General features: G+C 45.4%; 1 protein-coding gene across 3 annotated transcripts; it reads right to left on the reverse strand.

Moving 5' to 3' along the window:
- On the reverse strand, positions 1-27,607 carry SLC2A2 (solute carrier family 2 member 2). 3 transcript variants are annotated; one of them, XM_053390546.1, is made up of 11 exons: positions 27,445-27,607; positions 14,503-14,598; positions 13,734-13,909; positions 11,229-11,353; positions 9,884-9,999; positions 8,489-8,651; positions 5,725-5,915; positions 5,351-5,455; positions 3,142-3,243; positions 1,862-2,065; positions 1-309 (listed from the first exon to the last, which is right to left on the reverse strand). In XM_053390546.1, the coding sequence occupies exons 1-11, from the start codon at positions 27,475-27,477 to the stop codon at positions 106-108; spliced, it is 1,515 nt and encodes a 504-aa protein (XP_053246521.1). In that variant the 5' UTR covers positions 27,478-27,607; the 3' UTR covers positions 1-105. The 3 variants fall into 3 exon arrangements, with proteins under 3 accessions (XP_053246521.1, XP_053246518.1, XP_053246519.1); XM_053390543.1 differs by lacking the exon at positions 27,445-27,607 and adding an exon at positions 23,200-23,366; XM_053390544.1 differs by lacking the exon at positions 27,445-27,607 and adding an exon at positions 18,579-18,682.
- Positions 27,608-27,846: the final 239 nt, after the last annotated feature.

Raw genomic sequence — 27,846 nt, forward strand, 5'->3', positions numbered from 1 at the left:
TCAAGATCGCTTCCCTTTTTTTTTTTACGTTTTAAATAAATGCTTCCTCCAGAATGTATCCCGGCAGCATGTTCTTTCCGTTCTTCCTTCTTGCAGGGATAGGCACTATGCCTCGGAGGTGCCTCCCAGACGCTCCATTTCGGTGGCTGTTCTGGGCCCTTGGCCCCCGCCTTTGCCTCGGCGACGGAACTCTTCTGCAATTTCCTCAAAGGACTTGCCTTTGGTTTCTGGCACTTTGTAATAAATAAACACAATGAAGAGGACGAGCAGGCCCGCAAAGATCAGAAACACATATGGTCCACAGATGTTCTGTGACGGGCAAGAGAGAAAGAGAAGACCAGTTAGCATTCTCTCCCCCATGTTGCCAGCAACGTTGATCAGCCAAGACAATTTGCCTTTCTTCAATTGCAGAATGTGTATTTCTCTAAGACTTGTCCCACAATGGACATCATACATGACATCAGATGCAGGGTTGGTAAGGATGCATCTGTAAAGGAACAACTGAATGCCTTAAAAGCACTCCCAGTTGTTCTTTTGCGAGGGCTTCTTGGGTTTGGCCCCTTTCAAATCAGGCTCTGAATGCAAAAAAGCACTCCCAGTTGTTCTTTTACGAGGGCTTCTTGGGTTTGGCCCCTTTCAAATTAGGCACCGAATGCAAGCCCCACCGGATTGGTTTCACATGGGCACTCCCAACTGGTGCAAAATCCCTGCCCAAAGTGGACTTTGCATTTGGCTGTGATCAGCCCTGCTAAGTGCAAACTCTGCTGGAATCAGAAGCTCTCTGGAGTTGGTTGCAAACCCCACTCAGATCAGCTACGATTATTTGCTTCCACAGCTGCTGATCATGTTTATATTCTGTCTTTCCTCCCGGGTCGGCACGCGTTATTCATTTCCTCCTTTTATACTCACTACAACCTTGTGAGGGAGGCTTTTCATAATAACTTTTTACACCATAGATGGAAGGTTATATATACCCTTGTCCTCTGTAGTGGAAACACTTATCATCCTAGGTCCCTGTACTTCCTTTGCAAGCGAGAATTGAACAACAGGGATGGAAACCCTCCAGTTTTGCCAGGCTTGAACCATGAAGGGAGCTTGGGAGACAAACCCAAGTTAAGTGATCTCTTGAGTTCACCCAGTTAGGATGGGCAAAATCTACTTGAGCCAGCGCCTCTATCTGAGAACGATGAGGAGCAACGCCTGCATGCTGAACAAGCGAGTGCATGGCAAGCAAGCAAGCAAGCAGTGCAACTCTCTTCAGGGCTGGCTTGGGGCTTCTGTGGGGACCTGGGAGCCTGAAGACATTTAGACTGGGGGAGGGAGCCTCTTATGGTGGTCTTTTTCAAGCTTAAACCTACATAGGGGCCAAAGCAAGGAGAGGGCACTGGGGGCTGATTAGGAGGCCCCCACGGGCCATATCTAGCTCATGGGCTGCCAGTTGCCCACCACACCGTGTCCAGCTGGGTCAGAATTAGTTCATACTTTGTCTGATCTGTCCAGGCCTTCCTGAAGACACAGGGAAGACAGTGGAACAGTGATGGGTCCCCAAGCCAGGTACTGGCCTGAGCCTTGTCATCCACTAGCATTGGTCATGGCGCCCCTCTTTATTAGCCTATGACATTTTTGTCAACATATTGGCCATTCTCTGCGTGCCCTTGCAGCATCAGTGCAGAAGGGATCCATGGGATATCGCTGCAAAGCCTGGAAATTTATTCCCAACCCCTCTCATTTGTCACTCTAGATTGGTAGCCTGTTCTGTTCCCTACTTTGAATTCTAAATGTATGGACCCCCCCCCCTTTAAAAAAAGAAAAGAAAGAAAAATCTTGTTCGGCTGTCTCCATCACAACGCAGTTTCCTTACAGCGACATATGGGAAGAACATTCCGATGCAGAAGTTGGTGAACCAGTTGCTGAAGCCGGCCATTGCGACGGCAGCAGGGCGGGGGCCTTGGCTGAATAGCTCGGCCACAATAAACCAGGGAATTGGTCCTGGCCCGATCTCAAAGAAACTGACAAAGAGGAAGACGGAAATCAGGCTGATGTAGCTCATCCATTCGATTTTGGGCTAAAAAGCAAAGCAAAGCAAAGCAGAACCACATTAATAGCATTAGAGGAAACATTCCCTGAATGTCTGTCTTAATGCATCTGTCTTCAGTTGCTGTCAGTAGACAAGTCCCCTGACATTTTTTAAAAATGTATTTTTATTAAAGATTTTCTTGATTTACAAAAGTATGTGCAATGTCTCTCTCTTGTATTCCCCCCCCCCATGTAACATTTTTTTACAAATCGGTTTCATTTGTTGAGACATTAGGAAGAAAAGGGGGAAAGGGGTGGAGGGGTGGAGGGGGGAAAGATGGGTGGGGGTGGGGGTCGGGTGGCGATGTTTCTATTTTGCTTAATATATGTGGGGTTTTGTGTCAGCTTTGCTTGTGCAGGTTCTCCGCTATTCACTTGTGTTCCTATGGTGGTGAGAGAGGTTGGGGTTGTGGCTGTTCATTTGTGGTGGGCTGTGGTGGTCTTTGTTTTCATGTGTGAGTGGAGTGGGTGAGTGTTTTGGAACAGGTTAGCCATATTGATTTGTATGCTGTTGGTGGATTGTTGTCATTGTCTTGTTGTGCTGTGTATGTGATAAAGGGGAGCCATACCAGGGTGAAGACGTCTTCTTCTATTTGTCCCCATGTCAGTTTCAGTTTATTGGTTAATTTATCTAGTAAGGCGTCCCCGACATTGATGGAGGGACAGCCAGCCAAAATACAGTAGGCATAGTCCTCAGGAGCATGGTGAAGCCCCACTGTGGGCCTCAGTCCTGAAACCTACCTTTGGCTAATATTTTTACTGTTTGCTTTTCCCCCACCTAGACAATGTCTAAAGCCCTCAAACACCAAGAAGTGCAAATGCAAAGATGGCTCCACCAACTGGCAGAAAACGGCATTATCCTCTCAAACAACAATTGAAAGAGGACCACAGGTGTGGTTTATTGCAGGCGTGATGCCAATGTGGGGCCAATGGCCAGGGATTATGACAGTTGTAGTTGAGCAACATCCGTAGGCTCAAAGGCTCCCCCCCCCCACCTGTGGTATTGGATGTTCAAACTCAGTTGGCAGTGTCACCTCTGAGGACCCTCGCAAAGGGGAGCCTTACCTGCAGGACAAGCCCAATAGTCATGGTTGTTGCACACACCATCATGCCAGCGAGGCCAGCTATGAAGAGCGAACGCCTCCCTGCTTTTTCCACCAGGAAAACCTGTTGGGTGTAGAACGGCAAAAGTTCAGTTAGCCCATCATTGTTTTGACTTTAAATTGGCAACCAGACTCAGCTCCTCGCAGACCTGTGTCTACACTGTCCCCAAACAAAACCTGAATTTGCAGGTGGACAACCAATCACTGGTGGCAAGAACCCTTTCCCTTACCCAATTATATCAGTGGTGCTGGTGCATCTTAAGTGGGTTTGAGCAGTGCTTCATCTGAATGACCCGCTTGGTATATTTAACTCCTGTCTAGAGGCACCCTTAAGTCTCCCATGATTGCTCTCATCCTAAAGATCTGACCAGTTGCAGGATTGGGGAGCACGCCTAGGAATATGGGAAGCTGATGTATACCGAAGTCTGACCATTGGTCCATATAGCTTGGGTGTGGGGAACCAACTAGCACGGCTTATGGCCAGAGATTATGGGAGTTGTACTTCAAGAACATCTGGAGGGTCAAAGTTCCCCTAAACCTGATCTAGCACCTTATTTTCTACAGTGACTGCCAACAGCTGCCCAGGGTAAAGGTGGCCGACTGTTGATTTTGGTTCCTCAGATTTATCCCAATATACACATTTTTGTATGCAAATATTATGCATGTTAACATTTTAACTAATATATGCATTTCTAAAACATTTTGCCCTGGTATGTGCATTTTTGTACGTATTACTTGTCTGGAGAACAGCACTACTAAACTAAGAACTCAGCTACATTAGTCAGGAAACAGCGTTTTGAATGCATTATAAACATGCAACACCAGATGGTGCCAAAGAGCAAAAAAAATTCTAAGCAATTTTCCATAGTGGTTTTTTTTTTGTTATAATGATTTAATTTCTCACTTATTTATAGCATTGGTTTTTTCCCTTGTGTGTAGATCCACCCTAAGAGAAATGCTGATTTCAAAGGATGGCTGTGTATTGTTTCAGAAAGTGTGCATTACGTAGGTTTGCCCAAATGCAAACTGAAATGAATTCCTCCTGCATCTCTATTCTATGGTTTCAGGCAGGGATCATTCCCAGCCCTACCTGAAGAAGCTGGGGATTGAACTTAGGACCTTCTGCAGTTGCTCTGCCACTGAGCTGCATCCCTTTCTGACAACATGGGAAGGTATATCTGTACGCATATCCCTTTTCTAGCCCTCCAACTGGCTTGGTGCCCCAGTACACTTTGTTTGGATTGCTCTTTCTGCTATTTTGGTGGACAAGGTCCAAGCAAGTGGTTATTATGTCTCGCAGGCCTGTTGATCTGGATCACTTGCTGTTGACTTTTTGATAAATGTCAGGTAATATTTAAAGTCTCACGGTCAAAAGAAGAAAAGAGGAAACACAAGCAGAGAGGGAAGTCGTGCAGGGCATCTATCTCAGACGTCAAATGAAAGACAGGATTTAAAAAATGTTGCCAAGGGCACCAGAGGTTGATCGACCGCTGCCCAACTAACTGAAGAGAATAGTTTTGTTTTTATACTACCTGAGGACCTTTCCATCAATTTGGTTAAAAAGTTGGGTTTTCCCCTTGCTTCTCCTCATAGCCCCATCCTAACCAGGTCAACACAGATGTAATGCCTACTGATTTCAGCAAAGGTTGTGTGAGTGCTCAGGATTGCAGTCATTGTCCTGCCTAACTAGCCTCACACACTTTGCATGCAGAACGTTCTAGGTTCGATTTCTGGCATCTCCAGGTAAGCCTGGAAAAATTGCTGCCTGAAGGTATGGAGACCTCTGCCAGTCAGTGTAATACGGAGCTAGAGGGAAGAATGGTTTGACTAAGGCAGCAAAGTCCAGCTGGACAATGTCCCATCTTCATATACTGAGAAAGTGCTTCCTCCCAAACATTCCTTGCATGCTCTCAAATCTAGGCCTTCCTAGATATTTTCCAACGTTCTAGGTCTGAGCCTCACCCTCCCAACACTATGCACTACATTTATTTATTTTTAAAAGCCAGTAAGAGGTTCATTTTTGTTAGGCAAAAAGCAGCACCCCACTGTTGCACTGACAAAATGGTGCCAGTTGTGCACTATAACCCCACCTAGTGACAGAATACGGTATTACCCCTATATGAAAAAGAATCACACAGGTAATTCAGTAATTACGGCTGGGCAAGACTTACGGCGACAACAGTGAAGACGGTGTTCACAAATCCCACGCCTATGGTCGCGTAAACAGGCTGGCTGACACGGGCGGTGTTAAAAATATCGGTGGAGTAGTAGAAAATCTAACAAAGCAGAAAGGAGTAAACGGTTTAGAGGCACCAATGGCCCTCCTCTCACTGCGCTAGACAAATCAACACGGAAAGCATTTCCCTAGCGTTCCAGGGTGTCAGCGGCACAAATTAGTTTTCTGCTGTATCTACAATAATGCATATTGACAATCTATTGAGACCAAGAGCAAGATCTCTCACAAACTTGCATCAATGCTACAGTGCGGTTTGATTAGCTCCTTAAATATCTTGAGTTGCCAGGATCCATCACTAGGTGAACTCACAGCATTAATTCCCGAAAACTGCTGGGCGATATGGACCCCGATGGCCACCAGGAATGGCTGCCTGTAGAGAGGGGAGGTGATGAGCTGCCAAATGGAGACAGGCTTCTCTTTGGAGGCTTCCTCCTTCTCTTTCTCCATCTCCTCAAGCTCTTTGTCAGGGCAGTAGTTTTCTCCTCTCAGCCGTTGCAAGCCTAGGGAAGGAAAGGGATTGTGGGTTCCATCTTTGACGAGAAATGGCCCGTGGAAGTAAAATTACCAGTATGGTGCTGCAGGACAGAAGTGTTGTCCACAACAGACCAACATGGCCACCTTTCTGGGAAATTATCTGAGAAGACATGTGACCTTTCGTGAGCCTATTTGTAACAAATATTCAATAGGTTGTAAAGGACTGGTGAGGACTATGCAGTTTTTGCAGCCGTTCGCGGCAGTCGGGGCTGATACCCGTTGGGAGTGGTAGGGTTGAAAGCAGAGAGTCTTATGTGTAGATGGAGCCAGAACCAATGACTGATGAAGAAGAAGAGTTTGGATTTGATATCCCGCTTTATCATTACACGAAGGAGTCTCAAAGTGGCTAACATTCTCCTTTCCCTTCCTCACCCACAACAAACACTCTGTGTGGTTAGTGGGGCTGGAGACTTCAGAGAAGTGTGACTAGCCCAAGGTCACCCAGCAGCTGCAGGTGGAGGAACGGGGAATCGAACCTGGTTCACCAGATTATGAGTCTACCACTCTTAACCACTACACCACACTGGAGCCAGCCAATTCTGGTTCTCTCCCCATGCTCCTCCCTACTGAATTCTGCAGTGGCAGCACTGAGACACTAAGGGGGAGGAAGCTGGCAGCCCATGCCACCCTCTGGATGTAAGATAGAAGGCTGGCTGAGTGCAGACTGAGGGCGGCAGTGCCCCTAATGAACCAGCTTCTACTGCAACCCTGTCTTAAAGAGAAGCCTTCAATGCCTCAGCTGTGTCTTCCCCATTTAATCCATAGAAACATAGAAATGTCAGCATGGGGATATCGACTAGTCTGGAATAAATGACGCTTTGCACCTTCATTATTACAAAAAGCAGGGAAGGGTTTGTCAGTTTGCATTTCTTAGTGCAGAAAGTACTGATCTGATGTGTAGAGATCTTTCCTACTCTAATTAATTCAAGAGGGCTCTGGAAGCTTCTCTGTGTGAAAGAAACAAGCAGAAGGTTCATGATGTTTGGGTTATACCTTCAGAGAAGCTGAGTGCAGCTGGCTTAAACTGGTTCTGGTATCTCTTCAGTTAAAGTCATGCTGACTATAAAAGTAAGGCCAGAAGGAGCCTGGGTTTCACTTTCTCCTTCTATCTCTTTTCCTTCTGGTGTGGTGGTCTGTACATAGTGTTAAGGTTTAGACTTATTATAAGTTATTGTAAGTTTAAGTTAAGTCTGCTGCAACTGGATCTCTTACGGACAGTGCCAATCCTGAATGTATTGGATTTGTGACCATTAAGCTCATTTGCCTTCAGTAGCAGAAAAGCTCTGCTGGGTGAAATATTAATTGCCTCTGGTCTATTTTTTGGGAATCCTGCAACGTGTTTAAGTTTTTACTCTGCTAACTATACATTGGAGTTCTGCTCTGGCTCAATGTTGAGTAGAATTCAATGACAGGGCTGTAGTGCAGTGATAACAGTACTTGCTTAAATACAGAAGGTGCTACTCCTAGTAACATCTCCATTAAAGGATTGGCTGAAGAACCTCAGCCCAACACCCTATAGAAGTTCTGCCCATCAGTGTAGACCAGGAGTAGCCAACATGGCATCCAATTCCCATCAGACCCAGCCAGCATAACCAGTGGTTAGAGTTGATGGAAGTTGGGAGTCATCTGAAGGCCATGCTGGAAACCTCTGGTTTCAATAAATGGTCGGACCCTGTAGAATTTAATATTTTGTGTTCATAACTTGGAAGAAGTCTATGGCATTTCATGTGTTATTGCCTCCTGTTACTCTTCTGCTGCTCTTACCCAACGCCACCAGCCATGTTTTGCACATCCCAATTAATTCCCAGAGTACTGTCTGTTTCCTCCCAGCTCCTGAATCCAGCCCCCAACTTATTGCGAGGAGAGTGACGCCTCAGAAAGTTAAGGACCATAATTCAGCTGTGGAACTTCTGCTTTGCATGTTGAAGGTCTCAGATTTGATACCCAACATAGGAGCCAACTCCTAGGGGTTGAGGTCCCTTTGCCCTCCAATAAAATATTTGAGGGGGCCACCCCTCCAAGTTGATGGGCATTGCCATTAATAATAATAATAATAATAATAATAATAATAATAATAATAATTTATTATTCATACCCCACCCATCTGGTTGGGCTTCCCCAGCCACTCTGGGAGGCTTCCAACCAAATATTAAAATACAGTAATACATCAAACATTAAAAGCTTCCCTGAACAGGGCTGCCTTCAGATGTCTTTAATAATAATAATTCATTCATTCAAATGGTGTGTGCACCCCACATCTTGCCACTGATTATGTGGGGCGAGGCTTATCTGTCCCCCCTATTTTATTCAAATTGGCAACCCTGATGCCCAACATTGCCACGTAGGGCTAGAGGAAACTCAGTAGACAGCAGCTTGCTCTGCCTCCCTTTCTCACCAAAGCCAGGACCCATCTTAGTGGGGAAATAAATTGCCATCACCACCCCATCCCTGAAATGGTTCACAATGTGCCAGTGAGACGTGAGGACCAGGGGACTGATGTGGACTGGCAGAGAAAAGTATCCCCTGGAGATAACCTTACTTTTTTTGGCTTCCTCTTGTTTCGAAGCTTTAATGTACAAGTACCGGGGGCTCTCTGGGCAACCAAAGAGCAAGAAAATCTGGAGCACGGCAGCAATGCCAGAGAGAGCGAGGAGCAATGGCCAGGTGGAATCTTTTCCTAGCAAGACATCCAGGCCAAGAACCTAAGGAGAAAAAATGGACCAGCGTTTTTCGTTGCTGCTTTTTTGAAATAAGGAAAAGAGTTATTTATGTGCAATGCTTACTTATGATGAATGTATCATTTACTTAGAATTGTTCTGAGATATTCTTCAAATGGAAATCTTGGTGACATCACTGCTAGGCACATCACTAGTCCCCCCCCACAGTTCCCTGTGCTGATTTGAATGCCCAAGAGAGGGGGGGGGGCAGTCGGGCAGATATGTCCTTTTGATTTCTAAAAAAATTCCAGGAAGCTTTGTAGCCATTTGCCCCAGTGCATTCCTTTCTAAAAGGATAGACTTTTGTTTTTCAGAGATGTTGTTATTACAATGGAAAACACTGTATGTCCCAAATGATGGAGACCCATAAATGAAATCTCTTATGTTCAGAACTTTGGACCAGCAAGCCCTAGAGCGCCCCCTCATGGACAAAATCAAATCAACAACCTTCTTGGTATTAAATCTTAGGCACCTATTTTGTCATGTGAGCAAAATGGCTCTCTTAGAAAACCCTGCTGCATCATGGGAATGGTTCAGCAATACAGATTTGCCCTTGGCGGAGCTTTGTAAATTAAGCGTCAGTTCTGCACACCGTACGAAGGGCTCCCGTGCTGTCCTGCCGTGCAATCACGTGGAGAAAGATAATGTATGACCCATCTTATCACAGATCTAGCCGGCAGCAATTTCTGTGATCTCAGTAGCATTGCAAACAGGGAAGGGTTTCGTCCCTGAGTCTGGAAAAGCCAGTATAACCCCCCAACCCTAAGACCTGGTGACATAGGCAGCTGTTTGTGCTTTCAGGTTTGCTTTAAAATCGTGCTAGCCAGGAATTCTCTTGCATGTAATGGTAAGAGCCAGATCAGATCTGAAACATCAGATAAAACGAAGAACTAAAAGATGGAGAAAAGTTTGCTTTTGTTCTTATTATGTATTTTGTGTTTTTTTTATATTGTGTTTTTATGTTGGGAACCAACTGCAGAACTATTGTTGGGTCCTCTGAGACCCCACACTATGAATGAAATCTACAAATTCAACAATGTTTTGTGAACCGCCCTGAGATCTATGGATATAGGGCAGTATATAAATTTTAATCATCATCATCCTCATCATCACCACCATCTCATTAAGGGGCTTATGGCTGTCCCATTTAGCACTTGACTTGCACAAACATAAATGTGTTCCATGATCAATTTGTCCTCTGTTCGTTTGGTACACACCTGGCTGATGAGGATGCCGATAACGACAGCAAGCTGGTTCATTGATCCCAGAGCCCCTCGAAGAGCGACAGGGGCAATCTCTCCAACATACAGTGGAACAAGTCCGGAGGAGAGCCCTGGGCAAAACATGCAGATGAATCAACCATCTAATCCATCCTGCTGCTGGTGCGCTCCAGATCTTCCAGACTACAACTTCCATCAGGCCCAGCCAGCAAGGCTCATGGTCAATGGATGATGGGAGCTGCCGCCCAAAATATCTAGAAGGCACCAGGTTGAGGAAGGCTAAATTATGCCAACTTTTTAAAATATATATTCTTTTATTGAAAGATAAAAAGTGACACACACACACACACACATCATTGTAAGTGCACAGAATAAAATAAGACACTAAAAATTGTGTGTGTGTGGGAGAGAGAGAGAGAGAGAGAGAGAGAGAGAGAGAGAAAGGAAGAAAAAGAAAGAAAGAAAGAAAGAAAGAAAGAAAGAAAGAACACCCATATACAATAAAAAAAAACCAACAACCCCAGAACTTTTAAACATCACAAGATTGCTATTGTAGTTAACCTAATAAAGTGTTTATAAAAACAAATTCCAAATATCGTTTTAGAACGTTTGGAACAAATATTCCAACTTACTAACCAGAGGAATAAGTTTCCCTGCTGTCTTAAGAAGGTCTTAAGGCAGAGGTTTTCAACCTTTTTGGGTCCACGGCTCCCTTGAGCAACTACCTTCATTCTGTGGCACCCTTGTGGGGCCCAGGAGCCCAGTAATGTCACCCCTTGCCTGCAGAGCTCGCAGCCTCTCCCCCTTGTGGAGTGTGCCCTCAGCCTCCTCCCTTCTCCCCTCTCCTTGGGAGTCCTCTGGGCAGCCGCAGCTGCTGCCCCGATCTCTGAGCTGCCCCCTCTGCCCCAAAAGAGAGGTCCATCCTCACACGGCCCCACAGGGGCCTAGGAAGCACCCCCTGGCCAGCCCCAGAGGCACCATTCACTTGGTGAGCTGTGCATGCCTTCAGGAGGCAGTGACACAAGAGGGTATCAGAAGAGGGAGGGAAGGAAAGATGGACAGAGGCCGGTGTTGCCCGTGGCAACCCTGACCATCATTCAAGGCACCTCAGGGTCCCACAGCACACTGGTTAAAAACCACTGTCTTAAGGAATTGAATTAGTGCTTGGATAACATGAATTAGTGGCGCCAACAGCAGATGGAGACCATATTCCCAAAAGACCAGGGCTGCTTTCCCTTCACCCTTCCCTCTGATTCTCCATTTCCTGCGACTTTGCATGCTGACCCCGACTCCAAGCAAACCATCAGGGAAACTCAGAGAGAAGCAACCTGCCTTGACTTACCACCATGCAACCCAGTCAGCACTCTTCCAATGATGATGAAAATGTGGGAGGGGCCAAATTTCGCAATGGCCAAAAAGAGATTCCCAGAGATTGCAAAAATGTTTACCAGCAGCATCGCTCTAACTCTGCAGTGAGGAAGGGAAGCAAGGAGTCAACGTTTGTGCAAAAGAAAGAGCCAAGTTCAGCCACATTTGCCCACTGGTGACTCGAGAGTATCCACACAGTGTGAGGTCCTTCCATAGCAGATCGAAAGCTAGAGGTCAGCTAAAGGCCCTGACTGTGAGACAATATGGACACTGGACATTCTAACCCCTGAATGTAGGATGCTATTGAAACATGCTGTTCTAATGTTGAGAACTCCCCTGTTTCTTCTGTAAAATGCACTGACATTAACCCCATAAAGGTAAAGCGACCCCTGACCATTAGGTCCAGTTGTGACCGACTCTGGGGTTGCAGCGCTCATCTCACTTTATTGGCCAAGGGAGCATGTGTACAGCTTCCGGGTCATGTGGCCAGCATGACTAAGCCGCTTCTGGCGAACCAGAGCAGTGCACGGAAACGCCGTTTACCTTCCCGATGGAGTGGTACCTATTTATCTACTTGCACTTTGACGTGCTTTCGAACTGTTAGGTTGGCAGGAGCAGGGCCCGAGCAACGGGAGCTCACCCCGTCGTGGGGATTCGAACTGCCAACCTTCTGATCGGTAAGTCCTAGGCTCTGTGGTTTAACCCACAGCGCCACCCGCGTCCCTTGGGGCATTAACCCCATGCTATGGTGTTAAAATGTGCTGTGCCGTGCCACTGATCTAGATTTCTGGCCAGGTGGAGGTAGAAGGAAAGACACAATGCATATATTGCCTTATTTTTATGATGGCGCACTATGTCCCCAAAAGTTGTCCCAGGTCACTGCAATCTTCAGGGGAGGCCAGGCTGTACATGTGGACTCACTGCAGAGGAGTGTGTCCTCTCAATAGCTGCACCTACCCTGTGGAATAACCTCTCATCATCTGCTTTGCTTTCAGAAGTGTCCTTGGCTCAATCCCCACCATCTCCAGGTAGGGAACCTGGAGAGCAGCTGCCAGCCAGAGCAGACATACTGAGTTAGATGGAGCAATTAGTCTGACTCTGCAATAAGGCAACTTCCTGCGCTCCTTTGTGTGAAATTAAGTGCACACCACTGGACGTTACAGACATATCTATTTGCCTGTTTCTTTCTGACCATCTTTTGCTGGTTTCGGTGTTAATTTTGCCATCTTGTCTGTTTGGCTCTGGTTTCTAAATTTGAATTTGAATTATTTTATTTTTACCATTTGAGATTTCTCCCAGAAGTGAATACAGCACATAAACGTCTAATAAGTGAATGGATAAATAGCTAATTATTCTGTAAATAAAGAAAATATACATAAGACATCACTACAAGGAACACATATTACTTCACATTATGGAGGGAGAGAATGAAAACCTGAAACCAGGATTCTATTCCCCCTTCCCATGTTGCTCATAGTGTGTTGTTTCACCCTAGGTAAGTCTGTGGAACACAATTCTGTGTTATTCTGCTCTTAATAGAAGCATTTTATTGATCCTGTGGGTTTTATTACACAGTGCTATTTTTCTAGAAAAAGAGGTGCCAGAACTCACCACAAACACCTCCCTTAGAACGGTAATGGCGTCCACCTGAGAGGTGCCAGAACTGAGTTCTGGAAAGTTCTGGCTGAAAAAAATGCTGTCTGCATGAGTACTTGGTTTTGATTTGTGTATCAATGAGGTTCCCTCACATGCCAGTGAGAACCATCTCCACAGCCCATGTTGCGTAAGTTTTGTTTCCCCTTTTTCCTGGCCGCTGTTTTAATTACCGTATTTTTCGCTCTATAACACGCACCCGACCATAACACGCACGTAGTTTTTAGAGGAGGAAAATCCGTAGGCATGCCACCCGTAGGCATTCCCTCCATAACACGCACAGACATTTCCCATTACTTTTTAGGAGGAAAAAAGTGAGTGTTATGGTGCAAAAAATACGGTAAGTTGGTTTTTGCCACTAACATAAAAATGGGGATTTTGGGGAGAGATTTGGGGCCGACCTTAGCAAAAGATTGTTAAGAATAAGTGTTGTGTATAAAGACTGAGATTTTTAAGTTAAAATAGGTTAATTAAATTGATGGGGGAATTTAGGAAAAGTATTTTAAGAATAAGTTTTGAAATATAAAGATTGAGGTTTAGAAGTTAAAATTGATTAAGTAAATTGAATTAGAGGAAATAAGGTAAAGTGGGGGGGATAAAAATTGCTGAGCTAAAAATTGGAATAGGTATACAAGAAGGGCAGGTGTGGGGAAGTCAAGGAAATTGGGTATGGAATGTAATTAAGGTAAACTTTTTCAACTGTTGTTTTTTCTTCTTCTTTTCTTTTTTTCTTTCTTTTTTTTCTTTTCTGTTTTTCTTTTATACTTTTTTTTGGAAAATTTAATAAACATAATTTAAAAAAAAAAATGAAACCAGAATTTCTCACCTTGGCATCTTTTCACCAATCCAGCCAACAGTGAAGGAGGAAATCATCCCACCCACAGCAAATACAGAAACAGAGGTGGACCAGAGCATCATGACGGTGGGGTTTTTAAGGATGTCATCTGTCCCGTTTCCAGAGGATGCAATATTCAGCACTTTACCGTAGTGGAGCATGATGATCTATAATGATGATACAAGTGCAATATTTACCAAAGATCCAAAACTTCTTATAGACTTTTTGCAGGAAAAAGAAAATGAGCTTACAATGTCTGGGTTCAAGAACTGAAGAAAATATTGGTTTACACAAAATGGAATTGTTGGGTGTTAGTTTGGAGTGGATGTTTTGAACAACTTTCTACATATAGCTGACAAAGACAGAAGTTCTCTCATTTTTTTTGTCTTTCCTTTTTCCTACGTTCCTTTCTTTTCTTCTTCTTCCTTTTGGCTTGTGTTTTTATTTAGATTAGCTTTTTATATTGGATAAAAAGATATTGGACATTTGATACTAACCTTTGTATACCCCCCCCCAACTTTATCTAATTAATAGATAGATGACAAAAGTATATTAGTAATTTCGTTGGCCCTACACTGCCCACAGATCGATCCTTTGGGATCCCAGGGGCTATTCATGTGATGTTAAAGCTGGATTTGACTGGCACCCAGTGTAGACTCACCAGGAAACTGCAGTCAGTCCTGCCTCTCTGATACACACAGGACCAATGATCAGATATGGCAAACCAAATCAAAACAAAAGAATAAGCACATTTACTCACCTGTTGTGGAGCATTGATGACTCCAATGCAGTATCCATATTGGAAAAAGCCGAGGACTGCAGAGAAGACGGCTAAAAACAGGGTCCCTGTGACATCCTAGGAAAGGGGTAATAAATGAAGGCACAGCGTCACTTTTTATCCTTAACTTTCTGGATTTAGGACTAGATCTGGCATGCATTATATTCCAACCTTTCATTTTTAGGTAAAGGTAAAGGGACCCCTGACCATTAGGTCCAGTCATGGTCAACTCTGGGGTTGCGGCGCTCATCTCACTTTATTGGCCAAGGGAGCCGGTGTACAGCTTCCGGGTCATGTGGCCAGCATGACTAAGCCGCTTCTGGCGAACCAGAGCAGCGCACGGAAACGCCGTTTACCTTCCCGCCGGAGCGGTACCTAATTATCTACTTGCACTTTGACGTGCTTTCGAACTGCTAGGTTGGCAGGAGCTAGGACCGAGCAACGGGAGCTCACCCCGTCACGGGGATTCGAACCGCCGACCTTCTGATTGGCAAGTCCTAGGCTCTGTGGTTTAACCCACAGCGCCACCTGCGTCCCGTTTCATTTTTAGTCAATCCAAAAACCATAAAAGGCAGTATGAGGAAAGCAGAGCTGGGAGACCTGTGGCGCTGCACTGGACTACAACTCCCATCAGCCTCTTGCCAGCACAGTCAGCGGTCAGGGATGATGGGGGCCGATGTCCAACAATGATTGGAGAACCACAGTTTTCCCAGCCCTGGAACAAAGCACCTGAAAACAGACAGGAGTCAACATCTCAAACAATAAGGCGAGCACGAAGGTTAAGGATTGCCATGATGCTATTGGCATTAATGATATGTGGGGGTTAGCAAATCCGAGTTTCCTGCTTGCTACAAACTGAGCATCACATTGACCTTTTTGCTGCTGCTGCTGCTGCTGTGAAACCTGATGCAATTCCTTCCCGTTCCAAATGTGTGGTTTGGCTAAAAGGAAAATTCACATGGCCGCAATGATATGCCAAACTGTGGGTTAATAAAACCAGATGCAGCAGCTGGCGGCATGCTAACGTGACGGTTTGAGTCAGTATCCCGCTGAAAGAGCACCCCTATTTACTTTGCTCTTCTAGCCCTTTTCAGTGAACGCATAGGTAGGGTGGGGGGCAAAAAGAAGATTATGTTCTTAGGTCACCTCATAGTGGGGCAGATTTACTGACCATTGCAGGGCTGTGCCACTCCCCCCACTATGTTTAACATGTCTACAAATGACCTGAATATCAGTATATCAACATAACAGAATTGTTAGCTGAAAGGTAAATACAGTGGTACCTCGGGTTACATACGCTTCAGGTTACATACGCCTCAGGTTACAGACTCCGCTAACCCAAAAATAGTACCTCAGGTTAAGAACTTTGCTTAAGGATGAGAACAGAAATCGTGCTCCGGCGGCGTGGTGGCAGCGGGGGCCCCCGTTTACTAAAGTGGTGCTTCAGGTTAAGAACAGTTTCAGGTTAAGAACAGACCTCCAGAACGAATTAAGTACTTAACCCGAGGTACCACTGTAAAAGACACTGGAAGGACAGATCCTGAAGCTCAGACTCCAATACTTTGGCCACCTCATGAGAAGAGAAGACTCCCTGGAAAAGACCCTGATGTTGGGAAAGATGGAGGGCACAAGGAGAAGGGGACGACAGAGGACGAGAAGGTTGGACAGTGTTCTCAAAGCTACCAGCATGAGTTTGACCAAACTGCAGGAGGCAGTGGAAGACAGAAGTGCCTGGCGTGCTCTGGTCCATGGGGTCACAAAGAGTCGGACATGATTTTAAACGACTAAACAACAACAACCACCGTAAAGCCTTTTTAAAGTGGAGATTCTCCTATCCCAGTCTGCACTGGATTTGAAATTCTGTTTGTGTTATGTAATGGTTTTCATATATGTTTCTGTTGCTGGTGCTTTCATAGCTAATTTGCTTCGATATGTTTCATGGGATGAGATTCGTAAATGAAAGAGAATGAACAAACAAATGATCCCATTTATAAAGCACATTTTTAAAATGTTCAAACCCCCTCACATATATGATCTCAATAACCCGCATTTATTCCATAGCTGGACATGACAGCTCTTTTGGCGTTTCAAATATAATGAGCCTGAGAAATGGCAAGTCTTATGACTTCATAGGAGAGCCAGTGTGATGTAGTCATTGGATTGTTGGGAGTAGGACCTGAGAGACTTGGCCCTGAAACTCACTGGGTAACCAGTCACTGCCTCTCAGCCTAGCCTACCTCACAGGGCTGTTGTGGGCAGTAAATGAGGCAGGGGAGAACCATGTATGCCACTTTGAGGAGGACCGGCCCACCCAGGAGGCAAAGTGAGCCATCCACCTCAGGCATCAGGAGCCAGAGGGGTGGCAGATCCTGATGTAGACCTTTAGTCCCCCCCTTGTTCCTGATGTTAATCTTCACTCACCCCTTCTTCCCTGGCAGGGAGGGGGCGCCATTTTGTAGTTTGGCCTCAAGTGCCAAAATATATTGGGCCAGCCCTGACTTTGAGCTACTTCTTCTTCCCTCTTCCTTCTTACTGCTGTCACGTGTCATAGCCAGGGTTTCACCTCCTTTCATCCAAACTGAGAAACTGTGGTTTAATTTTGGGCCTGGATGTGAACACAAAAGGGTAGTGGCAATCCATACCCTGGAAAGATTTCGCAAAACAGTGAACAAGCTCTCAGATCTCTAGAACTCTTGCATCCTAAGTAGACTGCTGGAAAACATGACGTTTGCTCACTACTTTGTGACATTTGCTGCCCATGCATGGAACAAATGCCCCGGCAGAGCCAATCTGGCACTCCTGCTGATGTATTTACACCACACTGGCCTCCCTGCTGAACAACAACAACAACAACAACAACAACAACTTATTATTTATACCCTGCAACAACAACAACAACAATTTATTATTTATACCCTGCCCATCTGGCTGGGTTTCCCCAGCCACTCTGGGAGGCTTCTAACAAAATATTAAAAATACAATAAAACATCAGACATTAAAAACTTCCCTAAAGAGGGCTGCCTTCAGATGTCTTCTAAAAGGCAGATAGTTGTTTATTTCCTTGACATCTGATGGGAGGGCGTTCCACAGGGCGGGCGCCACTGCCAAGAAGGCCCTCTGCCCGGTTCCCTGTAACCTCACCTCTCGCAGTGAGGGAACCGCCAGAAGGCCCTCGGCGCTGGACCCCAGTATCGAACGATGGGAGTGGAGACGCTCCTTCAGGTATACCGGGCTGAGGCCATTTAGGGCTTTAAAGGTCAACACCAACACTTTGAATTATGCTCGGAAACGTACTGGGAGCCAATGTAGGTCTTTCAAGACCGGTGTTATGTGGTCTCGACGGCCGCTCCCAGTCACCAATGTAGCTGCCGCATTCTGGATAAGTTGTAGTTTCCGGGTCACTTTCAAAGGTGGCCCCATGTAGAGCGCATTGCAGTAGTCCAAGTGGGATATAACCAGAGCATGCACTACTCTTGCGAAACAGTCCACAGGCAGGTAGGGTCTCAGCCTATGTACCAGATGGAGCTGGTAGACAGCTGCCCTGGATACAGAATTGACCTGCGCCTCCATGGACAGCTGTGAGTCCAGAATGACTCCCAGGCTGCGCACCTGGTCCTTCAGGGGCACAGTTACCTCATTCAGGACCAAGGAATCCCCCACACCCACCCGCCCCCTGTCCTCCCAAAACAGTACTTCTGTCTTGTCAGGATTCAACCTCAATCTGTTAGCCGCCATCCATCCTCCAACCGCCTCCAGACACTCACACAGGACCTTCACCGCCTTCACTGCTACATTACCATCTCCCCCTTTTCTCCCTCCCAGTAAGTAGCAGCGAGCGACCCAGCTGACAGGAGGTCAGGTGAGTGTCACTGAAACTCATAACTCTACTGGCCATTATGGACAGAGTTCAGGCACACAATCCAGCCTGAGAAGAGAGAAAGGTCAAATACATTTTACTTAGCACAGGGGGAAAAAATCAATTTCCAGAAAGCATATATTACAAGAGATGAGCTTGAGAAGGCCCTAACTACACTAGAAATCAATAATTTTTTTTATACCTGTGAAACGGCCATCCTTCGACCGTTGGCAGGCCTCCCAACAGAAACATGGCAACTATGGACTGTTAAGGGCCGAGAATTCTCTGCTTCCTGCATCACAGAGCAATACTTTCCAAGGTTCCATGACATGAGGGAACAACTATGCATCTTCCCTCTGCCCTGATTACCAGGAACAGCCCCTAATCCATTTATTTTCAAGTGAGATTTGGGGTTTTATTTATTTTTTTGGTGTGAAACGTTTCCTCCAGATTTTGGTTCCCTCCTTGGGTCTCCAGAAGCGCCTTCCTCAAAAATGAAGGGAGAAGAACCCAGGTGTTTTTAAAGCCCCTTTCAAAACTATAGCCTTCCCAAGACAAATTAACAACAACAACAAGAAATTTTATTTACATCCCGCCCTCCCCGGCCAAAGCCGAGCTCAGAGCGGCTAACATCATACAAGTAAGACAATGCATAAAAACAAGCGACCAGTAAATTAAGATACATCCCACAATTAATTCAAACAAATTAAAATTAAAACTGGACAAGTGGCAATTTAATAACCAATAACCAATATACTATTCCATTAAAAACAAAGGCTGAAACATACAATTCCAATCAGAATAAAACAACCCGTTCATAAAATCCAACAAATCTCATGCACATTTACTCAGACGTAACCCCGTTGTGCTCAGTGGAGCTTATTCTCAGAAACGTCTGTAGCCTTAGGGTGGGTATAGTAATCTTTGCTCACGAAGATGCAGGTTGGGCACATTTTATTGAGGTCCAGAAACAAGCACATAGGGAGGTCCAGATTAAAAGCAACACCAGCCCCTGCAATATTGTCCCCATCCCCAACCAGCTTCTGCCCAGAAAGCATCGCAGCAACTCTGCAAAACATAAAGTTCCAATCACAAAAAAAACCCCAGGTCTTAAAATTCAATTCACCGCATGTAGTGCAAGACTATGCACATTTACTAAAAGTAATCCCCACCGTGTTCGACGGGGCTACTCCCAGACAAGTCTGAAGAGGGCAGTTCCCTTAGCCTGGGTATAGTGATTTTTGCTCACTTATGAAGATACAGGCTGCGCAGATATTACTGGGGTGCTGAAGCAAAGTACACAGGCAGGTCCAGATTAATGGCAACATCTGTCTGCAACCAGCGTCTGCTAAGAAACCTTTACAGGAACTTTGCAAATCAAAATCAAACACCTTTGCCCCCTGCCCGCCACAGCACACAGGTGCAATGTTCCAGAACTGCCAGCCCAACTTGTCAGTGCACTGATCCCCCTCCATGACGCATGTGTCCTTGTGGATGACCAAACCACACCACCAGGGACTCAGGCTACATTAGTAAAGAAACAACAATTTGAATGCGCTATAAACATGTAACACCAGATGGCACCAGAGGGCAGGAAATTTTTATACACAATTTCCCATAGGGTCCTCCCCCCTTTTTTATAACGATCTAATTGCTAACTTATTTATAGCATTTTCCCCCTGTGTGTAGATCCACCCCCAAACTAGCCCAAGACATTTTGTTGTCAGAGATAGAGGTACAACTTCTGACCCCATCTCACACAAATCAATGTCCGTAATGGGACCCAGTACCAGATCAGTTGTTTTAGCCCTTGAGGCAGAAATTTCCAGTCAGCCATAAAGCAATAGTAATAAATAGAAAGACAAAAACAAAAACAAAAATGCTATCCTTGAATGACATCTAAACATGGAGTGAAATCTGATTCAGTTGCATTTAAGGGTTACAGTTGTACCTTGGTTTAATCTGTTCCGGGAGTCCGTTTGACTCCTGGAGCAGTTTGAAAACCAAGGTGTGGCTTCCAATTGGCTGAAGGAACGTCCTGCAGCGAATCAGAAGCTGGGGAAGCCGTGCCAGACATTCAGCTTCCGAAAATTGTTTGAAAACCAGAACAATCACTTCTGGTTTTCTATCGTTTGGGAGCCGAAACGTTTGTGTCCAAAGGCGTTCAGTTCCGAGGTTCCACTGTATTTTATCTGACACACCCTTTCTGAAACAAAATGCAAACTGAAACACAGCCCTCCTTCCAAAGAGTTATCCTGATTTTGCAGTGCAGCTTTCTAATCAAGTAATGTGTACAAAAATACATATACTAGTGTTACATGTGCATGTAAGTGCACATATGAATTTAAATAACATGCAAACGGGTATTATGCTAGGAGGAAATTGCATTGCAAAAATGCGTAAATTGCACTGAAATACTGATAAATTTCTGCAAGGACTGAAAAACCAAATTCACAATCTGATGTGGAAGTGTGGTATTGGGTAGAAACTGAATCTGGACATCTTCGCCCAGTGAGAGAAAGAAAAACTGGCTGTAAAAAGAAGAGCACGTGGGAAGCCGCACAAAAGGAGGTAAACAAGATTTTTGGCTCGCATCTGTGTCAGCGTTTATTTTCTTTTTTGCCTCCCTTTTGCTGACATGCCCCACAGCTCACGGATGCCCTCCTGTTCTACTACGCATCAGTCCCCAACATACACCGTCATGTAGGTAGACACATCAGCCCAGACACTCAAAATAAGAAAACCAGTCCTCTCTAAAACTCTGTGTATGGTGGCTGTCACAGGCCTGGTTTGAGGACAGTTTTCGTAACTGGAATGACAAATGATGATTGGCTGGAGTTGGGGAGAGGAAGGCTTCAAAACATTGAACAACAAAAGATTCTCTCTCTCTCCCTCCCTCATAACATTAGAACTCTTGGACATTCGAAGAAGCTGACTGTTGGAAGATTGGGGACAGATAAAAGATCGTACTTCTTCACACAATGCGTAGTCAAACTATGGAACTCGCTCCTTCCCAGTCCAAATCTTCCACAAAGCGACTATTAAAGCAGAGACTATTTAAGCAGAGGCTTGACAACCATATGTCAGGAGTGCTCTGATGGTGTTTCCTGCTTGGCAGGGGGTTGGACTCGATGGCCCTTGTGGTCTATTCCAACTCTATGATTCTATGATTCTATTAGTTCCATGAGGAAAAAATATATTATCCCCTTTCCCTGTGATACTAATAGCAATTTAGAGGGGATTAAGATTGGACGCTGAGGAAAGCACAAAAGGCCCCACCTCCCATTGTTATTCACGGAGCCAGTCAAGTTCTGAGCACAGGACAGCCACAAAAATGTCTGGAGATCCAGCCACTGCTCCAACACAAAGCTGGGGAAGCTGTGTCCCTCCAGATGTTACAAGACTACAACTCCCATCAGCCTCAGCCAGCACAGCCAGTGGTCACGGATGAGGGGAGCTGTAATTCAACGACATCTGGAGGGTCACAGGCTCCCCATCTTACATCATGGCGTCTCTTCCCACAATAGTGACAATTACTGTCCAGTTTCCCAGCTCCATAATCCCAATATGATTATGTGTCCAAGTTTGCATGGAGCTTTTAAGGGGGGGGGATATACACAATCTGTACTGTTTTTGGGGAACGGGGTGGTTGGGTGTGGAGGACTCCCTGGTCCTGAATGGGGTAACTGTGCCCCTGAAGGACCAGGTGCGCAGCCTGGGAGTCATTTTGGACTCACAGCTGTCCATGGAGGTGCAGGTCAATTCTGTGTCCAGGGCAGCTGTCTACCAACTCCATCTGGTACGCAGGCTGAGACCCTCCCTGCCCATAGACTGTCTCGCCAGAGTGGTGCATGCTCTAGTTATCTGCCACTTGGACTACTGCAATGCGCTCTACGTGGGGCTACCTTTGAAGGTAACTTGGAAACTACAATTAATCCAGAATGGGGCAGCTAGACTGGTGACTGAGAGCGGCTGCCGAGACCATATAACACCGATCCTGAAAGACCTACACTGGCTCCCAGTACGTTCCTGAGCACAATTCAAAGGGTTGGTGCTGACCTTTAAAGCCCTAAAGGCCTCGGTCCTGTATATCTGAAGGAGCGTCTCCACCCCCATCATTCAGCCGGTACACTGAGGTCCAGCGCCGAGGGCCTTCTGGCGGTTCCCTCATTGTGGGAAGTGAGGTTACAGGGAACCAGGCAGAGGGCCTTCTTGGTAGTGGTGCCCACCTTGTGGAATGCCCTCCCATCAGATGTCAAGGAAATAAACAACTATCTGACTTTTAGAAGACATCTGAAGGCAGCCCTGTTTAGGAAAGTTTTTAATGTTTGATGTTTTATCACTTCATTATTTTTATGAATATTATTCCATTGCTTGCTAACCTGACCTCTCAACAGCTGAGCCACTGCTGCATACCAGAATGAAGACGGGGAGAAGCAAGATGGTGGGGACATTGGCATGGTGCAAACGCACCAGTGGACCCAGACAGGTGTGCCTGTTGGGGCATTTGGGCTGCTACCCTGGCCTTCCTACCACATTGTCCCTCCTCATCTTCCTCCTGGTAAGCTGTAGCGACTCCGCTGTCAGGAGGCCAGGTGAGGGCTGCTGACCCACCAACCCCACCAGCATCTACTGCAGAATCTCATAACTCTACTGGCCATCACAAATAGAGTTCAGGCAGACAATTTGGCCTGAGAGGGTGGGAGAGAGAGGTTGAATATCTTTTAGTTAGCACAGCAAAAATCCATTTCCAGAAAGCACATAAAATATAAATGAGATTGAGAAGGTTCTAGCTATACTACAAATCAATTAAAGTTTTATACCTGTGAAACGGCCATCCTTCCACTGTTGGGAGGATTCCCAACGGAATCACCGCAACTACAGATTGGTAAGAGCTGAGAATTCTCTGCCTCTTTCATCACAAAATAATACTTCCCAAGGTTCCATAAGACGAAGGAACAGTTACTCATCTCCAACTGTCCTGCATACCAGGAACAGCCCCATATTGCCCTCAAATAATAATGATGATGATAATAATAATAATAATAATAATAATAATAATAATAATGGGTTGGTTTTTTTCCAGGGTGAAAAATTTTATTCTCCATTTTTTGGTTCCTGCTCTGGATTTCTAGAAGTACCCCACCAAAAAAAAACAACACAAAAAACCCACACCTCTGGTATTTCTAAGCTCTTTTCAGGACTATAACTTTCTCAAGGCACCTCATTTTAAGAACCAATATACAATTCCATTAAAAACAAACATTAAACATACAGTTCCAACCAGAGTAAAACAGTGAGTTCATAAAAATTCAGTAAACGGTATGCACATTTACTTGGAAGTAACCTACACTGTGTTCAATGGTGCTTACTCCAAGAAAAGTCTGCATAGGACTGTAGCCTTAGCATGGATGTAGCCTTTTTCCTCACTTACAAAGAAACAAGTGTGGCAGATATTAAAAGGTAAAGGGACCCCTGAACATTAGGTCCAGTCGTGGCCGACTCTGGGGTTGCGGCGCTCATCTCGCTTTATTGGCCGAGGGAGCCGGCGTACAGCTTCTGGGTCATGTGGCCAGTATGACTAAGCCGCTTCTGGCGAACCAGAGCAGCGCACGGAAACGCCGTTTACCTTCCCACCGGAGTGGTACCTATTTATCTACTTGCACTTTGACGTGCTTTCGAACTGCTAGGTTGGCAGGAGCAGGGACCGAGCAACGGGAGCTCACCCTGTCGCGGGATTCGAACCGCTGACCTTCTGATCAGCAAGTCCTAGGCTCTGTGGTTTAACCCACAGCGCCACCCTTGTGTGGCAGATATTACTGGGGTGCAAAACAAGTACACAGGGAGGTCCAGATTAAGAGCAGCACCAGATCCTGCAGTACGATCTACATCATCAACATCATCATCATTTCTTATTATTTATTAAATTTGTATACCGCTCTCCATCAGACGATCACAGGGCAGTTCATAGCATAAAATTACAAAACGAGTATGCAAAATATGTCCCTTGCTCCCAACAAAAGTCTGCCCAGAAATCCTCTCTCTCTGTGTGTGTGTGTGTGTGTGTGTGTGTGTGTCTTGAGGTGCATTTCACGACAACAGAGCATGAAAACTGCTGTAGACAACCTCCCACACTGACTCTCAGGAGTTATGCATCCTTATGAATGACCAAGTCAGAGCCGAAAGGCACAATACAATTTGGGTACGATTCAACTTCAGTTTACTCAGAGTACACCCAATGAAATTAATGAAGATTCCCAACTTCATTTCACTAATTACGATGGCTGTACTCTGAATTAAACTTACATGGCAGGTCACCTCTTCTTCAAGATTGAGTTGAGACTTGTGACCTCACCAGAAGCTTGGGAATCACTGCCCGTGATATTGGCTCAAACTTGTATGTGATGATTTGCGCTTTTTTTAAAAAAAAACTTTTTATCTTGGAAATAGTAAAAACAGAAAAATTATATCATGCGAACTAGCCCCAAGGGTCAAACTATATCTTACCTCCCACATCCACCCAGGAGACAGGTGGGTGGCGCCACCCCGCCTATCAATCACCTGATGTCATGACGGCACCAGCTGACTGACACCTGCCAAAGTTCACATTAGGTCACGGTAACTGCTGAAGTTTTGGCAATTTTCTTTGAAGGCACGCTTTGCAGGCACTGGAAACGTGCCTTCAAAGGGCTTCCCTGTAACAAACAATCAGCTGATTGATTTTTCTGTGCAGCTGGAAATGCTCGTAAAACTAGAGTATTTCCCTTTCTGCAGAGAAAGCAGGTTGTATCTAAAGTGCGAGAGGAAGCCCTTTGAGTACAAGCCATTGACCTCAGCTGATCCTCAGTCCTTGCAATGAGCCCTGTGCTGTGCTTTGAAGACCCAACAATCACCTGCCCCACTACTTAGGTCAGGCGTGCATAATCAAGGTGTCAAGCAGGTGGGTTTAACTGAGCATATGGGCTGGAAGTCCCCCCCTTCTCCCAAGCAGGAGAGCCATGACTGGATGCCCCCCACCCCAATAAAGAGTTGATCAAAGCAACGGCTCTGGGATAGAGGGTGTTTATCGCTTTATCACTGTAGCGTTTCCCTGGTAGAACAGTAGAGACTTAGGTCTCCAGCTGGACTACAGTTCCTATCATCCCTGACCACTGGTCCTGCTAGCTAGGGATGATGGGATTTGTAGTCCAAAAACAGCTGGAGACCCACGTTTGGGAAACACAAAAGCTGCTATTAGTCACACAAGGAAAGAAATATATTGGGTTGTAGTCAACTAAGTTTTATTCAGAGTAGAACCACTAAGAGGAATCAGCACAGACCAAGTTAGGTCTATTAATTTCAGTGGCTCTACCCTAAGTACAACTTAGTGGGACTAATATCAATTCGGGGGTTAAGACTGAGAAAATCTGACAGCCAGTGTGGCATCGTGGTTAGCGTTCTGGGATAGGACTTGGGAGACAGGAGTTCTGAACCCCTGCTCAGCCAGGAAACTCACTGAGTAATTTTGGGCCAGTCACAGTCTCTCAGCCTAACCTACCTCACAGGGCTGTTGTGAGGATAAAACACGGAGGAAGTTAGGACCACGTTTGCCACCTTGAGCTTCTTTGGGGTGTAAATGTAAATAAATGAATAAATAAGACATTGAGGCAAGCATAAAAGACACCCAATCAAGTTCTGAGCGACTGGCATCTACTTTGAAGTAAAAACAAAAAATGTCTGGGGAAACCAATTATAGCTGTAACACAGAGCTGAGGAACATGTCATAGTTCGAGACGGCATAGGACTACAACTCCTATCAGGCTCAGCCAGCACAGCCAGTGAGCAAGGCTGATGGGAGTTGTAGTCCAACAACACCTCGAGGGCCACAAGTTCTCCAGCTCTGCATCACATGTGGTTTGGGGTTGTTGTCTGAAATCTTTATCCTGGCCTTCGGCACCTAAGATGTGTTTTCAGGAAGAAGAAGAGTTTGGATTTGATATCCTGCTTGATCACTACCCGAAGGAGTCTCAAAGCAGCTAACATTCTCCTTTCCCTTCCTCCCCCACAACAAACACTCTGTGAGGTGAGTGGGGCTGAGAGACTTCAGAGAAGTGTGACTAGCCCAAGGTCACCCAGCAGCTGCATGTGGAGGAGCAGGGAAGTGAACCCAGTTCACTAGATTACGAGTCCACCGCTCTTAACCACTACACCACACTGGCTCTCTCAGGGTCTCTCAGGGTCCACCCTATTCTTGCGAACGTAATGTGTTTTAACTTCTGTAGTTTTAAAATTGTTGTGGCCCACCTTAGGACCTGTTGGTGAAAGGTGTGTCATAGTAATAACAAGAATAATAAAAAATATTGACTCTCTTCCACTACACAATTCTAGGATCTAGGCTGAAGGCTGTTGATTGAGAGGGAACATATTCAATCCAATCGAAGAAGCAAGTGGGCTGATACAGTTTACTATTTCTCTACAAGATAGAAGTGTTTAGAATGTTGTTGACTGGCTCAACCAAACAAACTTCACGTTTCATATTTGCTAAACAGAGGAAAAGTGCCAAGCAGAATGAAAAAAAGTTGTCATGAAAAGAGTATGCTTGATATGCATCAAATTCACCAGAGCAGCCCTTTGTGTAAAATCTATTGACAGCATGTTTTATCCGTGAGAGATTCAGAATAAGATACAATGCATGGTTTCCTCTGTTTTGTAGCTTTCAATCTTAAGTGACAAAAATAGAGATTCCTCGTTATTCTTCACATTTCCCCTTGCAGTTACAAAAACCACCTTTCCCCCCCCCCTTCCTGTTTTCATTATTTGCCATTTCTTCCATAATAAAGGTGTCATTAGCTAATTCAGATACAGGGGACATGAATTCCCATTTGGAAACCTGGTGAAGTATCATAGGGATAAAGGGGAGCTGTCTTATACCGAGTCAGAACATTGGTCCATGTTGCTAAGTCCTGTCTACACTGACTGACAGAGGCTCTCTAGGGTGCCAGGCAAGGATCTCGTAGGCATACCTGGAGATGCTGAGATGCTCTACCACTGAGCTACCAGCCCTTGCGCGATCTTGAAATCAGTGTTACCTTCATTAGTCCGTCCTTCGGTTTCTTTCCCATCACCTTCGTCTTCCTCGATTGATCCACGTAACCCAAAAAAGCTCGGGGTAGTCGCTTGCCAAAAGGAAGGCATGCAACAGAATGGCCCCCTCACCTCGACTTGAGCTTGTCACATAGAGAACTGTGTAAAGATAGCCATTCTTAGGACGTTTATAACCCTTCGGGGGAGGAGGAGGAGGAGGGAAACTTGGAAAGAGGCGATGTGGGGAGGGCTGTGGGGAAAGCTTATTTGTGGTCAGGGAGGATAGAATTAATCAACTTGAATGTTAATGAAAAACCCAAGCACTCCTTAGTGTTTACCTTCTTTTCCCCGGCTGTTAAAATAGGAAAAGTGCAAAGGGCACAGGGACTGCACATCGATAAGCCCAC

Source organism: Podarcis raffonei, chromosome 5, assembly GCF_027172205.1.
Source record: "Podarcis raffonei isolate rPodRaf1 chromosome 5, rPodRaf1.pri, whole genome shotgun sequence".
Lineage (NCBI taxonomy): Eukaryota > Metazoa > Chordata > Lepidosauria > Squamata > Lacertidae > Podarcis > Podarcis raffonei.

Excerpts from the sequence above, each read along its gene's own strand:
- SLC2A2 (XM_053390543.1), bottom strand. The coding sequence starts at position 23,346 with ATGAGTAACTGTTCCTTCGTCTTATGGAACCTTGGGAAGTATTATTTT. Across the intron at positions 13,910-14,502 it reads TCATCAATGCTCCACAACAG|ATCATCATGCTCCACTACGG; the intron begins GTGAGTAAATGT and ends TCATCATTATAG. Across the intron at positions 310-1,861 it reads TGTTCTTCCCATATGTCGCT|AACATCTGTGGACCATATGT; the intron begins GTAAGGAAACTG and ends TGCCCGTCACAG.